Raw genomic sequence first — 16,052 nt, 5'->3', positions numbered from 1 at the left:
TTAAATTTTAATTACAGGCCAGTAAATCCAGAGTTATGATCATATATATATCAGCCACGCTTCGTTCTAAACACTGTCGTCACGTGTGTGTTTTAAGCGTTTTGTAAGGACAGCACGAAAACAGGAAAGAAAGGAAAAAAGCCACCTCTTTCTTATTGGTGGAAAAATGCACCATGTCGACCAATTAAAAAAAAGTCAACATGTGGGATTTGGTTGTTTAGGAAGAGGGAAAAGTTTGGGGAGTGACGGTAACAGGGCGAGCGAGACAGAGCGAGAGAGAGAGTTTAGATGTGGCAGATTTGTGACGTTTAGTGTGTTGTGTAGTCGTTCTGTTGTGTAGTCGTTTTGTTTAGTGTGTCAGTGAGGGCGCTAATGACTGTCAGAGGCACATTTGCAACGTAAACACTGTCACTAAGTAGAAAACCAGCGGAGTGATACACCTGCTGTTGTCGGGCCTGCAGGTTTGTCCCTGTGCTCTTCTGTCTTTTGGTGGACAAACTTGTTTTTACTGGCACACATCATTTGTGGGGCATCTTATTGCCACACCTGATTGTTCTCTCATTTTAGTTTTAGTAATATTTTTAAATGGTTGTAGAAAATGAAACAAACGGTGTATTGGCTGCATTTTTAGATAAATAGTTGTTTATGTTTATAAAATGTACGTTTTATATTTGCATTTCAAGTTATAAACATTTACCCAACATGTCTGTGTTGGACATAAACAACGTAAACTCAAAGGAGTCACACATCGCCGGTTGTATTTCAGACCTCAGTGGGTTCATCCAACAAATCATGAAAAATGAGGTTTACATGTTTGTTCATGACGGTGCAGATTTCTGACATTTTGTGTAATTTAAGCTGCAACAATGTGACTGTTTTCTAACAAAAACAGTGAAACTTAAGTTAGACTTGTGTTTGTAAATGAAGCGCCCCATGTTGTGTAGCTTTCTGGAGTTTATACTTATTGGGCTACATATTTATTTATCATACAGGCTATACAGTACATAGCATCAAAACTCACATGTTTTATGTAACTAAAGTGTGTAATCATGTGGGCTACAGACAATAATTAAGTTATCGACTATATTTATATGAAAAACGTGCATACTTACTGCATTTGAATCATGTAACCACATGTAACCACCTGCATGAGTGTTTGGGGGGAAAAGGCTTTGATTTTGCCACCCCATTTGATTTCTTTGCCACCCTCATGCCACCCTAAGAAAATTTCTCTAGATCCGCCCCTGGGCTGCACATCAGAGCTCGATTAGCAGGGCTGGAGAAGCAGCTCGGCGCTCGGTTCTTTCTGCCTCTGTTTAGCGTGGCGTTAGCTCGGTGTGCAGCACCGAGGGTCCTCCGGTTCGGTTAGCCGCATTCTCTTGGATTAAAGATGGCGAGTGAGTCGGTGAAGCTGTCCAAAAACCTGCTGCGGATGAAGGTGAGTGAAGCTGCGCGTGCTAACGGACACGCGAGAGCAGCTAGCAGCCGATAGCTAGCAGAACGTTAGCTTTGTAATGCGCCGGCGCATAACTCCACTCAGAAATCTGATGATTTAAGGTTTTCTGCTTCACATGAAGTTTTAAATCTCACACAGAAGCTAAATTTTATTACCTGATGTCAAGTGTGACCTGGAGAGTAAATCGGCGTTCAGCAGAGTTAATAACAGGCTGTAAATGTAATTTATTAATAAATAATGTGTGTATGAGTATGAGACACTAAAGATAAGCTCTGACTTTAAAATGATCTGTCACGTGATGCGAATCTGAACCGGTGTGGATGCTCAGGTATTTGTTTTACGTCACTAATAATGGGAACAACGGCTGAAATTCATGCTTTAAAAACTGTATCAGAACCGGATATAACATCAGAATACTTTATTGATCCCTGGGGGAAATTATCCAGGGGGCGGTTACAACCTACAGGGTGCTGGTTTGTTTCCTGGGGAGGCTGAACCAACGTGGAGAAGATGTTTCTGGGGCCTGATGCCTTGACCAATCAGAATGAAACCCTCTCAGCTGATTTTCACCTTTACTTTAAAAATCTGGTCTGCAGATGTGGAAGATTTCACACTGAGAAAAACAGCTGTGGTTCTCTGCAGGGAGACCTCAGCCAATCACAGCTGAGTGCAGTAAATCATTCATGAGCGCAGGTGTGGTTAAAACCTCACAGAAACGTCAGCTGAAGGTGACGTGTGTGTGTCCACAGTTCATGCAGAGACGTCTGGATGCAGAGACGAAGAAGCAGCTGGAGGAGGACGAGCGGAGGATCATCAGTGATGAGCACTGGTACCTGGACCTACCCGAGCTCAAGGCTAAAGAGTACGTATGAGCGTCATTCAGGCTCCGCCCACTTTAGTTCAAGCAAAATGTATAATTCAATTAAATTTTATTTATATAGCGCCAAATTACAACAACAGTCGCCTCAAGGTGCGTTATATTGTACAGTAGATCCTACAATAATACATACGAGCCTATGTGCAAGCACTTTGGCGACAGTGGGAAGGAAAAACTTCCTTTTAACAGGAAGAAACCTCCAGTAGAACCAGGCTCAGGGAGGGGCGGGGCCATCTGCTGTGATTGGTTGGGGTGAGAGAAGGAAGACAGGATAAAGACATGCTGTGGAAGAGAGACAGAGGTTAATAACAGATATGATTCAATGCAGAGAGGTCTGTTAATACATAGTGAGTGAGAAAGGTGACTGGAAAGGAAAAACTCAATGCATCATGGGAATCCCCGGCAGCCTACGTCTATTGCAGCATAACTAAGGGAGGATTCAGGGTCACCTGGTCCAGCCCTAACTATATGCTTTAGCAAAAAGGAAAGTTTGAAGCCTAATCTTGAAAGTAGAGATAGTGTCTGTCTCCTGAATCCAAACTGGAAGCTGGTTCCACAGAAGAGGGGCCTGAAAACTGAAGGCTCTGCCTCCCATTCTACTTTAAATACTCTAGGAGTATAACAGCCTCGCCGCACCGTCGTTAAAGGACTTTCTTCATGCAGCTGCTTAATGTGCAGTTTTCTGAATGGAGTCTAGTTTGAAGTCTGAACACAGTGAAGTGTGATTTAAGTACTTAGGGGTCAGAGGTCATGTGATCATGGAGGCGGATGATGTTATTCTGGAGGTGTTCTTAATACTGTGGCGTCTCTGCTCCTGCAGGAACCTGATCATCGAGGAGAGGAGTTTCGTTCCCTGCGAGGATCTGAAGTATGGCCGACTCTCCTTCAGAGGCTTCAATCCTGAAGTCGAGGTGTGTGTCATTTCACGCCCACTTCCTGTTTTTATTTTGACCCCTGACCTCGCGGAGTGTCAGATTACCTGACTGCTGTGTTTGGGAGGACACAGAGCTAAGAAACATCAGTTTGTTCTTCGTTTTTTTAACAATAATCAGCCTCGATTTAAACCAGCAGGGACTGTCTGACTGAAGGTTACCATGGAAACGACCAGCTGTTTTATTCATGTTTAAATATTGCTGTAAGATCTCAGCTGTACAACTGCAGCAGAAGCATCCCAGTACGACCCTGCCTCTGTCACCTGGAGGCTTCAGGTGTGTCCTACCCCCTGACTCCTCACCCTGGGTCCTCTGTCCTACCCCCTGACTCCTCACCCTGGGTCCTCTGTCCTACCCCCTGACTCCTGACCCCAGGACGACGAGTCTCTCTGAGTGTTTGCTCTGCAGCATTTAAACTGGAACCGTCCTGTGTGTCCCTGCAGAAGCTGATGGCTCTGATGAACCCCAGAGAGGAAGAGGAGGAGGAAGAGGAGGACCTGAGCCGGATGCAAACAGACGTCACAGATGAAGAAATGGCTCTGAGGTACGAACTGTTTCCCTCTGATGCTGAAGCGCTGCGTGTTCCTACTGTAGCTCATTACAGACACACACACACACACAGTGCGTGAGGCGAGGCTCTCATCTGCTGTTTTTCTCGGCAGGTACGAGAGTTTAGTTGGAAGCATGAAGAAGAAGTTTGCAACGAAGCGAGAGCGAGTGGCGCAGGAGGCGGACGAGGAGAACCACGAGGCGGCGAAGAGAGCATTCGTGAAGCCTCAGGACTGAAGACGCTCGCGCTCCAGATGTTTTTAGACGTGAGGCTGGCGTGGAGCAGCAGCTGTGTGGATGTTATACATCCTGCTTTTATTCCACGAGGAGGACACGAGCAGCCTCAGAGCTCCTGAGAGCTGCATGTTTATTCCCTGTTTGCTTTTTAACTCTGTATGTGACTCACCTGAGGGGTGTTTAAAGCCACGCCTCCTCCACTTGTTTGCTCGTCATGAGGAGGTGAAGGTTAGTTCAGACCTCTGAAGAAGTAAAACACAGACTGTAAATAAAAGATGGAGGATGTGTTTATTTCAGAGTGTCTCGTTTAAGCTCGAGTGTTGAAGCTCCGCCGCCTGACAGTTGGTGTGTTTAAAAACGGGTCGAACATGGCGGCGGTCAATGAACGTACAACGGTCTGGGCCGGGTTGCCAGCAGAGCGTGACATACGGCATTCGCCACGGGAGACGGATCCTCGGCTGACTGCCGTGACATCCGGGCCAGAACACCGCGTAGATGTCTCCTCCGCCCGAGCCATGGAGGAGAAGGTGGCAAGAAGCTCGTCTCCGCGGCGAGTGGCGGCCCCCTCGTTCCCAAAGGTGACTGAGAGGAAACCAGTTAGAGATGACGGCTTAGAAACGTAAAGTGTTAACAAATATAAACGTAAATATATGGAAATAATTAGAAAACTTCAAACTGAAAATAATTTCAGAGTCACACATGAAGTTTGGATAAATTAAAATTTCAAAATAAAAGAAATTGTACCTTTGAGTTATTGATGTTTTAACTTTCAGTTATTTATTTCAGAATAAATTCAACCCTGATCAAAAAGCTCAGGATAATGTGTAATTCAGATATTTCCACTTAAACGAACATCTTTAATAAGAATACGAGCCTGTTTGTAATCGGATGGCAGCAACACGACAGCTCCATGTTCCCACTGTGCAGCCTGTCCTCTTAACTACAGTCTGTTCGAGGTGGTGTCCTGCAGGTCTTAGACATGTCCCTGATCCAGCACAGCTGATTTAAACGGCCTCATCAGCATGTGTTGAAGTTCTGCAGAGGCCTGGTAATTAGAGCAGGGCGATATGACCAAAAATATCACGATATACATTTGAAAATTTGCAATAACTGATGATATAATTGACAAAATACTTTACTCCACTTTATTAGTGCAAAAAAACCCTTGAGGGTAAACTGAGTGCCAGTTGGAGCGCAGCCATCAGAAATCTGATCGCTTCCTGCTCGTCCAGTCTGAGCGGGCTGGCGCTCACTGAAGCACAAACGATGCATTTGTGCACGGAGGTCGGAGCAGGCATGCGGCTGTTTTTAATCAATGTTTGCTCCACACAAACGTTAAACTCCTAGCAGGCTTTAAAGAGTTCATTCAATATTAGGGCTTTAAAATAAGAGCACCTTTGCTTGATCCAGATCAAAATCATCCTACTTTATCTTAAACGTCTTAATAACAACTGTTCAACTTCAGGAAGTCAAGACTCAGCACCCTTCATCGCTTCCACACCTGCAGTTCCCCTGATGTCCACTAGAGGCTCTGCAGTGAGTCATGTTAAAATAAACATGCTCGCCGGCTGACGCAGGAACTGAACGCCTGTACACGCTGTGTCATAACTCACCTGTTTGAACTGGGATCAGGTGCTTTTGTTCCACCAGAAAAGGTTTAAAACGGTCGTTTGGCTGTGAGTCACCACGCTCTGTCACAGAAGAGTTTAAATTTGCTTTGATGTGAGAATCCATGACTTGCATAGGTACTGCTGACCTCTGATTGGATGATAAGTTCAGAGCAGGTGTGTAAAATCAGCACCAGTGAGCATTACAGGTGTGCGTTACCTGTTGCTCATGTGTCACCAGCACGGCCTTGTTGTGCAGCGCCAACAGCATTTCCCTCGTCCCGCCCCAAACATCAGCGCGAGGCTTCAGCTCAGCACCCCCCCCGTCGTCCAGCGAGGCCAGTCCAACATCACACCTGATCAGTAATCAGTAATTACCTGACTGCTGAAGCCGACTTCTCCTTTAAACAAGCTCACTGATTGGACAGAAGCATTTCCTGTGACCTCACAATGAAACCAAACAGCATTGGCGACAAACAGGCTTTTATTTTGAAAGTCACAGTTGACTGGGCATGGTCACCTACACAAACGTGTACGTTTTCAGGACTCGTCTACACGTGAAGACTCTTAGCACACAGATAACAGACAGGAAGTGCTCACAGCGTACGACAAGACAAACATCATTCAGCCAATGAGGATGGAGGATGAGGTCGGCTAACGCCGGCTCAACGTTCAGGCGAAGTTCTTCTTCAGGAAGTTGATGAGGCCGTTGGTGGACGAGTCGTGGGAGGTCACCTCCGAGTCGTACTTCAGCTCCGGCTCGATCTTCTTGGCGAGCTGCTTCCCGAGCTCCACCCTGCGGCGGAAAGAGGCGGGTCAGCAACACAACTTTACACAGCAACGCTGGTTGGTCAACAACAATTATTTTGTAAGGGAAACGTACGGAAGACCGCTGGTACCAATGAGGCAAGTTTGACTAAATCCGGTTGTTCAGTCTGACGTCACTAGCCGTGTCTGGGTCTAAACTCCGCTGCAGGTCCATATATCAAACGATCACTGTGGCATTACTGAGAGTTGAAAAACTGTCTAAAGTCTTTCATCTTTAATAAAATGATCATCGTTCTGCTCTACCAGGTGTAACAATTGAGTTTAACATCCAGGAATCCATGAAAACGGAATTTATGACATTTAACGGAGTTAGACGTTAGCAGGGAGTTAGCTCGCTAGCTTCTATCTAAATACAATATAGCATGTCCTGACTGCGGGGTTTTGGAAACAAATTAAAACGTACAGCTCTGCTATCACTTCCAGCATAAATGAAGACAGAAAACTAAACAGCAGTGACGTTTGTAGGGTTACTGAAGTTGGGCTAGCTGGTATATAATGATGTGCTACGTGACCGCTAGCGACACAGCTATGTTAGCATAATATAAACAAGCTACTTTTTTTCCACTCGATAAAAGTTAACGTGAGTGTTCTCGGTGGTCAGGAACAAATGTAATCGCATGGCAGGATGCTGTAAAAGGACCAAACTTCAGCCAGGAGAACAACTGAGATAATCCATCCACAATACGAGGTTAGTCATTCATATACTGCTGCATGGGCTGGGCTGTAGTTACATCCTAAGGTTTTAAAAACTGAGCTTAAATAAATGATTAGCAGTAATAAAAGCCGAGGGAGGTCAACAGGGATCACTGACTGTTTTAGGAGCTTTTTGAGATCAAATATAAGAAAATACAAAACATTAAACATGTTAACAACACAAAAGCCATATTAAACGCAGACTACTTTAGACCCGGAAGTAGGATTCGTCACGTCATCACTGAACAACTGGATATATAATAATAAAAGGCGCCTTTAAAGACCCTCAAGGTTACCTGACATAAGCACAAAATGAAAACATGTAAAACTAGACTAAGACGGAGTCACGATGAAGAGTAAGCAGTTCTGAATACATGTTTTAAGACGTGATAAAATAAATACAGTGAAAATTCATTGTTTTAATTTAAATACAAAAAACCCAACAACTTTAACCCTTTAAGACCTACCATAGAACCAAGTCCGCCAGAGCTTATATTATATTTTTACATGCTGTGGAGCCATCTTTGGGAGCATTTCAAGTTGCTATACATCAATACAACAATTATAGCCCAGATTTTAATAATATGTCTGCATTAAGTGCATAGTAATTACATAAATTGCAAAAAAAGTGCAATAAACTACAAAAAAATTGAAAATCGTTTTTGCTTTTTTAACATATATTTCTAGTTAGAGAAATTTAAGAGGTTTATCCCTCAAAACTGCAAATACAAAAAAGTTGCACAAACTAGTTTCCCACCACAGGAAATTTATTTTGAGTGTCTTCATAGTTTTATTTTTGAAATACACCAATTTTTATATACTGCAGGAAAAACGAAAATAAATATTATAATGCAAATTTGCAAAAAAGCAGCATGTGCATCAAAATAAACTATTTCCAGCAGTGCAATATGAGTCCTAAGCATCCCAGAAACGACACAGAAAGTCATAAAGTCAAACATAACTTTTAAAAACACCAGTATAGGCTCATGAGGCCCTGATGGTAAAAAAAAACAAAAACAAAAACAACTACATTTCCGCGAAAATGACGTCACTTCCGGTTTCGGGCAGGACATGGCGGACATGCAAAAGTTCGCGCTGATGGACGTAGGAAGTGTTATGAACAGCTGATCGGATCGGCAAAGCGTGTTTCTGGAATATTATGTTTTTGTTGCTGCAAGCGCTTTTTATGCAGTTTTTGCAAAGCTGTATGTGGAAGGAAACTGTGACCGAGGACAAGCTGATGGCATCAGATGTAAGTACAACTCCTCCGGTTTCATATGCAAAAAAAAATAAAAAATATTGTGCTAGCTTATGTGGTTGCAGTGCTGCCGGGATTTTTTATTTTATTTATTTATTTAACCAGGAATGTCCCGTTGAGATCAAAGACCTCTTTTTCAAGGGAGTCCTGGCCAAGAGGCAGCACATTTCAAGACAAATACATACGAACAAACAAAGTTAAAATTACACAAAACAATTACACATTATTGAGGCAGCCTGTAGGCCTTTGAGTTTAGTTTTAAAAACATTTAAAGACAACAATTCAGTTAGTTTCCAGTCTTTCTGTAACATGTTCCATGAAAAAGGCGCAGAGTGGACAAAGGCTTTCTTACCCAGCTCTGTGCGGACAAGGGGAACAGACAACAGCAGCTGATCATTTGAGCGCAAGGAGTAAGAACCACTATTTGTCCTTGTGACCAAAGTACAAATATAAGGAGGCAGCAATCCAAGCATAGCTTTGTAAATAAAAGTGTACCAATGCCCCTGTCTTCTAATAATTTAAAAATAGTTACGCAAAACAGAGCGTGCCCGCTCCGACCGGCTCTAAAGGGTTAAGTTATTTAAAAAAGGGAATGTATGGAGGTCTATTAGTGGCAGCAAAGTGACCGTTCAAGATCGTTAAAAATTTTTAAAAAAATGAATATGTTTAATTGTAAAATAAAACCCAAACGTGGAAGCTTAATCTACCTTAAACCCGAGTTTAGCCCCGCCCAGGTGTGACTCACCCCCACTGGTCGTAGCTGTTGATGTCCCACATGACGCCCTGGACGAAAATCTTGTGCTCGTACATGGCTGAAAGAACAACACAGCTGTGTCAGACTCCTCCTCTTTAAATGGACACACCTGAGACGTTATTGGTGCAACTGAAGTTTACAGTAACCGGAGATCACCTGCAGTGACTCCGCCCACAGCAGCACGTTTGATTAAAAAGCCAGTACTCACCGACCAGAGCTCCCAGTATGAACGGGGTGAGCTTCTTGAAAACGATCGAGTTGCTCGGCTTGTTCCCCAGAAACACCTGCAGAGAAAAACATCATTTAAACGCTGGAACGTCGACACGCTGTACAGTCACCTGACTGTTTCTACTCTGATGGTCACACACAGGTGTGTCCAGGTGTGCGCTCTTACCTTGTGCGGCAGCAGCTTCTCCAGAGCATCTCCCGACATGCCGGCGGCCTCCAGCTCTTTCCGGGCCTCGTCCGGAGTCTTTCCCTTCATCAGCGCTTCGGTCTGAGCCAGGAAGTTCGCCACCAGGATCTGCATGAAGCACACAACACCCGTGAGGCGTTACATCATCCAGGTGTGCTCTCGGTTCCTCCAGCTAATCAGTTCAGCCTGGCTAAGGTAACGTTAAATGTCCAGACCTTGTGGTGGAGGTTGTTTCTGATTGGATGCTGAGACTGAGCAGGAATGAGGAAGTCAGCAGGAATCATACGAGTGCCTGAGGAAGGACAAGCAGTCTGTTAACTCTGGGTATTGATCACAGGCTGTTCAGACGCACGAGGCGGCGAGCTCCAATCAGATCAGACCAAAGAAGAAAACTCTGTCTGGCCTCAGTGATCCAGAATAATCCGGCTCCCTCTGCTGTGGGGGGGGGGGGGGGAGCATTCGACGCCACCAATCATCTGTGGAAGGAGCCCTGTGGTATCCAATCACAGCATCTCGAATGTTCTCAGATCAATAAGCAGCAGATCAAAGACACTCAGGTGTGCCCCTCTCACGTCTCTTATTAAATAAAAGACATCTGATTATGTTTACAAAAGGACCTGTACAGGTGTTTCCACAGGGGGAGGAGCTTCAGCTTCAGGCTCGGGCGCTCCAGGTACGCGGCACGTCGTCTGTGACCATTTTAACTCACCTGTGCTTGGATCATGAAGGTTTGTGTGACCTACGCTGGGGCTGCAGGTGTGATAAGCTGCCCTGATGTTCACTAACGAGCGGTCACTGTTACATAATTAAAGGGTGGAGCTTCACCTTGGTGGATGAGCTGGTAGAAGGCGTGCTGCCCATTGGTCCCCGGCTCGCCCCACACGATTGGTCCAGTGTGGTAGTTGACGCGGGCGCCATCTTTGGTGATGTACTTCCCATTGGACTCCATGTCGCCCTGAAGACCAAACAGACGGGTCATCAGCGCCAACATTCATCACGAACACGAAACTCCACCCCCACGCCGCAGTCTGATGTAATGTAAGGTTTCTGTGGTCTCCTGCCCGTTACGTGACGCAGGCGTCACACCTGCAGACCCGCCTCCCTGCGTCACTGACCTGCTGGAAGTAGGCGGCGAAGCGGTGCATGTACTGGTCGTAGGGCAGCATGGCGTGGGTCTCTGCCTGGAAGAAGTTGATGTACCAGACGCCAAGCATGGCGAGTAGCACGGGGGCGTTTTGCTCCAGGGGGGCACTGCGGAAATGGTTGTCCTGGGAGGAGGGGGGAGGAGAGTTTAGGTTCATGCTCCTGCTGTCAGGCTGCACACGCTCTGCTGACTGCAGGTGAGATGTTCACCTGCAGTCAGCAGAGCGTGTGCAAGTATTGTGCACAGAGCGCGTGCAGAAACAAAGGGCGCCATTCTCTCGCCTTTCACATTCGAGCCCGAGTTGTGAAAGTGTCCTGTTCAGTAACTTGACGGGAAGCGTGGAAACATTTCAGAGTGACGCAACGATCAAATAACACGTGTTGAAATCCATTTTTGTCCAGCGGACGAACGTGAAGTAACTCGCTCGCAAGAAAGCAGAAGAGACGGCGGCGTACCATCCAGTGAGCTCCGGAGAGAAGCTGCTCGAAGTTCTCAAAGCCTGAAACACAAAACAAACCAGAGTTTATCAATCAGGCTCTCAGAAGGAGGGACAACAACTCAGTCGTGCACATATCAACAGGCTGAAGCTCAGCTCGCTGCAGAGCAGCTTTGCTTGATTCTCAGTCCAGAATAATCCTTCTTTCCTCTGACAGGACGACGCCATCACTGACTGATAACTTTGCCCCGGCGACAGCAGAGTCACAGACGTACCCACGTGCAGAGCGATGGACAGACCGATGGCCGACCACAGCGAGTAGCGACCTCCGACCCACTGAGGACAAGCAAACATGACATCACACAGTCACTCCACCAATCAGAGCACAGGCAGGGCAGCAGATCGTCAAAATAAAAGCAGTGACAGGAAGCAGCGAGCTCGCACTGAGCCGCTTTCTGTCAGTTTGTTTTCAGCAGAAGGATGGCAGCGTTAACCGAGGTCACGACAGGAGCGACCTCACGAGAAACACGAAGGAACTCCGACTACGGTAAAAATGACGAGCTCCTTAAATCTGAAGAAAAGCGATGAATTTAACTGTGAAGGAGCCAGAATCAACACAAACGAATATTATTAAATAAATAACGAGGGTCGACTCAAAAACCTGTTACCCAGGTTACACGTCACCAGCCCGCCGCTGAAAACCATCCGAGTCACATGCATTCATAGTCATATCATCCTCCTCATCATCGTAACAGGCGCACTTACGTCCCAGAACTCGAACATGTTCGCCGTGTCGATGCCGAAGTCCTTCACCTTAGCCTGAAGGAGGCGGAGACAGAGAGGCTGCAGATGATCTGATTAGAGCAGCGTGTGTGTGTCTGCCTGTGTGTGTGTGTCTGCGTGTGTGTGTCTGCCTGTGTGTGCATGAGAGCGTGTGTGTGTGTGTCTGTCTGCGTGTGTGTGTGTGTCTGCGTGTGAGCATGTGTGTGTCTGCGTGTGTGTGTCTGTCTGCGTGTGTGTGTGTGTCTGCGTGTGAGCATGTGTGTGTCTGCGTGTGTGTGTCTGTCTGCGTGTGAGCATGTGTGTGTCTGCGTGTGAGCATGTGTGTGTCTGCGTGTGAGCATGTGTGTGTCTGTGTGTGTGTGTGTCTGCGTGTGTGTGTGTGTCTGCGTGTGAGCATGTGTGTGTCTGCGTGTGAGCATGTGTGTGTCTGCGTGTGAGCATGTGTGTGTCTGTGTGTGTGTGTGTGTGTGTCTGCGTGTGAGCATGTGTGTGTCTGCGTGTGTGTGTCTGTCTGCGTGTGTGTGTGTGTGTCTGCGTGTGAGCATGTGTGTGTCTGTGTGTGTGTGTGTCTGCGTGTGTGTGTGTGTCTGCGTGTGTGTGTGTGTCTGCCTGCGTGTGTGACTCACTGAGTTGGTGGACAGAGCCACAAAGTGTTTGGCCACAGCAGATTTCTGTGGAGGATGAGAGGAGAGAAGCTCGTGAGCGTGATGGAGAGATCACCACCCGACCCCCTGACCCCTGACCCCGTCTGCCTCCATTTTAAAGCGACTGTGTGTTTTAGAGCAGCTGCGTCAGGCTCGGGTCTACTCACGTCGGCGGCGGTCTGCAAGAACCAGTCTTTGGCGGACTCGGCGTTGGTGATGGTCTCCTGGGTGGTGAAGGTCTGAGGAGGTCAGAGTGAGGAACGGAGAGTTAGCAAACAGTAACTCAAACCAATAGTCTCTCGAAACTGAAAGCAACCGACTGAGCATGCTCAGACCCAGGAGTTAGGCGTGTGTGACCTTGGAGGCAATGATGAACAGGGTGGTCTCGGGGTTCAGCTTGGCGAGCGTCTTGGCCAGGTGAGTCCCGTCGATGTTGGAAACGAACCAAACGTCCGGTCCTCCCGCCGAGTACGGCTTCAGAGCCTCCGTCACCATCAGAGGGCCCTGAACGCACCACAACACAGTGAGTCACATGACTGCTGACGCGCGTGCGAGAGCTCAGCGGTCACTCACCAGGTCGGAGCCTCCGATGCCGATGTTCACCACGTCAGTGATGCTCTTCCCGCTGAAGCCTTTCCAGTCACCACTGCGAACTTTCTGTAAACACACGACACAAAGGTCACGACCTCCAGGCGTCACACGCATTGACACACGCTCACAGACACACACTCACCTGGCAGAACGCCTTCATCTTGTCGAGCACCCTGTTGACCTCGGGCATCACGTCTTCGCCGTCGACGAGGATCGGCGTGTTGGAGCGGTTCCTCAGAGCGACGTGGAGCACGGCCCGGCCCTGTGAGCGCATGCGGTAACAACAACGGGGTTAGCAGCGACCCCCTCACACAAACGCACGCGCTGATGTCGGAGTCACCTCCGAGTCTGAGGGCCACCTCACACTGGGATATATCACCATGGCAACAGATGCTGTGACCCTACCCTGCTCCCAGGTTAGAGATCAGCAGGTGTGACATCACCATACTGATCAATCAGATCTGTGGAATCCCCCGATCAGGTCAGGATCCATCAGCACGTTCAAACAGGCTGAACTTTATTGATACAGGAGCCATTTACAGTGTTTGGTAAAATTATAACAGCTTCCTGTGATCGATGACGTCACCACACAGCCTGATTTAAGTGATACAAACGTGTTTGCGTAAATATTTAAGATTTGTGATCCATCGTGTTGATCAGGAGCTGCTCAATCAGCCGCTGCTGAGCAATACATTGACCTTCAGTGTGTGTGTGTGTCAGCAGCTCTGAGTCTGCGCGGTGTCAGGTGGAGGATGAAGAGCGTCTCTGAAACCAACAAAATAAAGTCATCGTGGTGCGTTTGAGTGTCAGTTGGAATTTAGATGCGTACAGGTCGAGCCTGCGCAGGTGTACTTTAACGCGAGTGCACACACACACCTGAATCATTTATTCGCTCTACAAACCTTTGCTCGATCGACCTGATAAACACCTTCGTGGGATTAATGATGGATAAGTGAAGCTAGAGGAAAGCGGTCACGTGACCTTCGTTCCCCTTTTAGTTTCTACGTGGACGTGTGAGGAGGCGTTACCTCGGTGAAGTTGATCTTCTCTCCGGAAAACATCCTCTTCCGCGCCTCCTCCAGCCCCCGAGACTTGGCCTGCACACAGGAAACACACGGGCAGCAATCAGGTGACTTCAGGAAGCTCATTTCACCACCAGGAAGCGGTGACATGTCGACACGGCGCCCGCCACTGGTGCCGTGGCGCAACGCTTCTCTTTCCAAATAAAGTGTGGAAACCTTCCTGTTTCACTGGAGCTCTGAGCAGATAAGGCACGCCTCCTCCGCTCACCTTTAGCTGAACCTGCTGCTACAGGTGAGCTCCAGCTGCCTTTCAAAATCAAAGACCGAGTGTGTTCTCACCAGGGCCAGGAGCATGGCCAAGACGTCCTGGTTGATCAGGTTCTTGGAATAATCGATCAGGATGTCGCCATCATCCGTCTGCAGGGTGGTGCTGTGAGCAGAGCCAAAAACCTTTATTTACACCCAGTTTCACAGACACGCACAGAGCAGCCAAACACAGGACCTGAACAACAACAGAGCAACCGCCTGAGGGTGATGACCGCAGCATCACCCTCAACAGTCTGTCTGCGGATGCGTCACAGCGCACGTACCCGCGGGCAGAACCGGTGCCCGGTTGTCCCACCCCCGGCTCCTGTGCTTCATTACCGCCCGCATCCCGCCCTGACATCGGGCGAGCCCGGCGGGGGGGCTCGCCCGATGTCAGGGCTAATGCTTCCATTATCGTCTGTCCGATAATGGAAGCAGAACACCTGAAACTTCCTTCAGGTGTTCTGCTTCCATTAACGGACAGACGCGCCACAGGCAACCTGTCGCTCCCGTGACAGTCTGCAACGTAAACGTCAGTATGAGGTCAACCCCACACCTGAGACCCACCTGCGAGGGCCTGGTGGTGTGTTGGTGAACGCTTAGTAAGCACGTGCGCAGGTTCGGCACAAACAGGAAATCTCTGCAGACTGTCCGATAATGGAAGCAGTCGTTTTAGCAAGCAGCTAACAGTAACCCATATCGGTAGAGGAGGGAGCCACCGGGTGTCGGGCCTCTGGTCTGCAGGTTTCGGGCTCAGTACCCGGGCGGGGGGCGATGATGACGAAGGGAGTACGGGGTGGGGGGGCTTACAGCGGAAACGCGCGGAGCGGATCGGTGACCTTGTCGGTCACCTGCGGTCACAGTCCGAGAAGGAGAATCGATAACCGGGCGGAGCGCTGAGGACCTCCAACCACGGGGATACGTCCTCCGGCTGTCCTCACCTGAACCGGCCGAAACGCTCCGGGTCGGACTCGAACAGGGCCCTCATGTTGAGGCTCGCGCCGTTTGCCTCGTGCCACTGCTTCAGCTTCTGGAAGTTTGCGTCGGCGGTCAGAGCCATGATGGCGGCTGCTCGGTGCTCGATGTGGACAAATTGAAGACGCTCCCCGGTGAGACTCGACCCTCCGCAGCCGGTACTGGACTGAATGTGGTGGGGAGTCAGGGAGGAGCACCGCGAGGAAAGAGCCGCTCCCAACCAATCACAGCATAGAACCCACCACCCGAGCTCCGCCCACAGACCCGACCCGTCACGTCCTCAAAGGCAGCGGGACTGAAGTATGGAAGCCGATTAGTGACGATGTTGCGTCGATATTGCGACAAGGCAGATCTACGGGGTTGGCATGGGCTGGCATGTGCCACCCTAAAATGCTCTCTTGCCACCCCTAGTGCCATCCTAGCTTTGCATATGACACTGTTGTTTATTAAAATAAGCTTTGTATCTTGTTCTATTTAATCTGAAACACCCCTAAAATAGTCAGTGATCACTGTCGGTCTCTCTCCGTTTTCATCATCACTGTTTA

General features: G+C 48.1%; 2 protein-coding genes across 2 annotated transcripts; one reads left to right on the top strand and one right to left on the bottom strand.

Moving 5' to 3' along the window:
- Nucleotides 1-1,260: 1,260 nt before the first annotated feature.
- Nucleotides 1,261-4,789, top strand: mphosph6 (M-phase phosphoprotein 6). Its single transcript, XM_085281049.1, has 5 exons — nucleotides 1,261-1,438; nucleotides 2,206-2,318; nucleotides 3,154-3,244; nucleotides 3,709-3,809; nucleotides 3,928-4,789. The coding sequence occupies exons 1-5, from the start codon at nucleotides 1,391-1,393 to the stop codon at nucleotides 4,049-4,051; spliced, it is 477 nt and encodes a 158-aa protein (XP_085137175.1). The 5' UTR covers nucleotides 1,261-1,390; the 3' UTR covers nucleotides 4,052-4,789.
- Nucleotides 4,790-6,124: 1,335 nt separating this feature from the next.
- Nucleotides 6,125-15,722, bottom strand: gpia (glucose-6-phosphate isomerase a). The gene is made up of 18 exons (XM_085281045.1): nucleotides 15,474-15,722; nucleotides 14,566-14,656; nucleotides 14,233-14,301; nucleotides 13,347-13,466; nucleotides 13,187-13,270; nucleotides 12,971-13,117; nucleotides 12,781-12,852; nucleotides 12,596-12,640; nucleotides 11,952-12,005; nucleotides 11,462-11,522; nucleotides 11,206-11,249; nucleotides 10,722-10,874; nucleotides 10,432-10,561; nucleotides 9,822-9,898; nucleotides 9,586-9,714; nucleotides 9,400-9,475; nucleotides 9,183-9,249; nucleotides 6,125-6,454 (listed from the first exon to the last, which is right to left on the bottom strand). The coding sequence occupies exons 1-18, from the start codon at nucleotides 15,590-15,592 to the stop codon at nucleotides 6,331-6,333; spliced, it is 1,662 nt and encodes a 553-aa protein (XP_085137171.1). The 5' UTR covers nucleotides 15,593-15,722; the 3' UTR covers nucleotides 6,125-6,330.
- Between the last annotated feature and the right edge of the window lie 330 nt (nucleotides 15,723-16,052).

The sequence above is a fragment of the Mchenga conophoros genome, linkage group LG7 (assembly GCF_057382185.1).
Source record: "Mchenga conophoros isolate Kocher_MC1m ecotype Shallow Benthic linkage group LG7, M_conophoros_male_GT1.1, whole genome shotgun sequence".
NCBI classification, from domain to species: domain Eukaryota; kingdom Metazoa; phylum Chordata; class Actinopteri; order Cichliformes; family Cichlidae; genus Mchenga; species Mchenga conophoros.
This window is presented reverse-complemented; position numbering and strand designations above follow the sequence as displayed.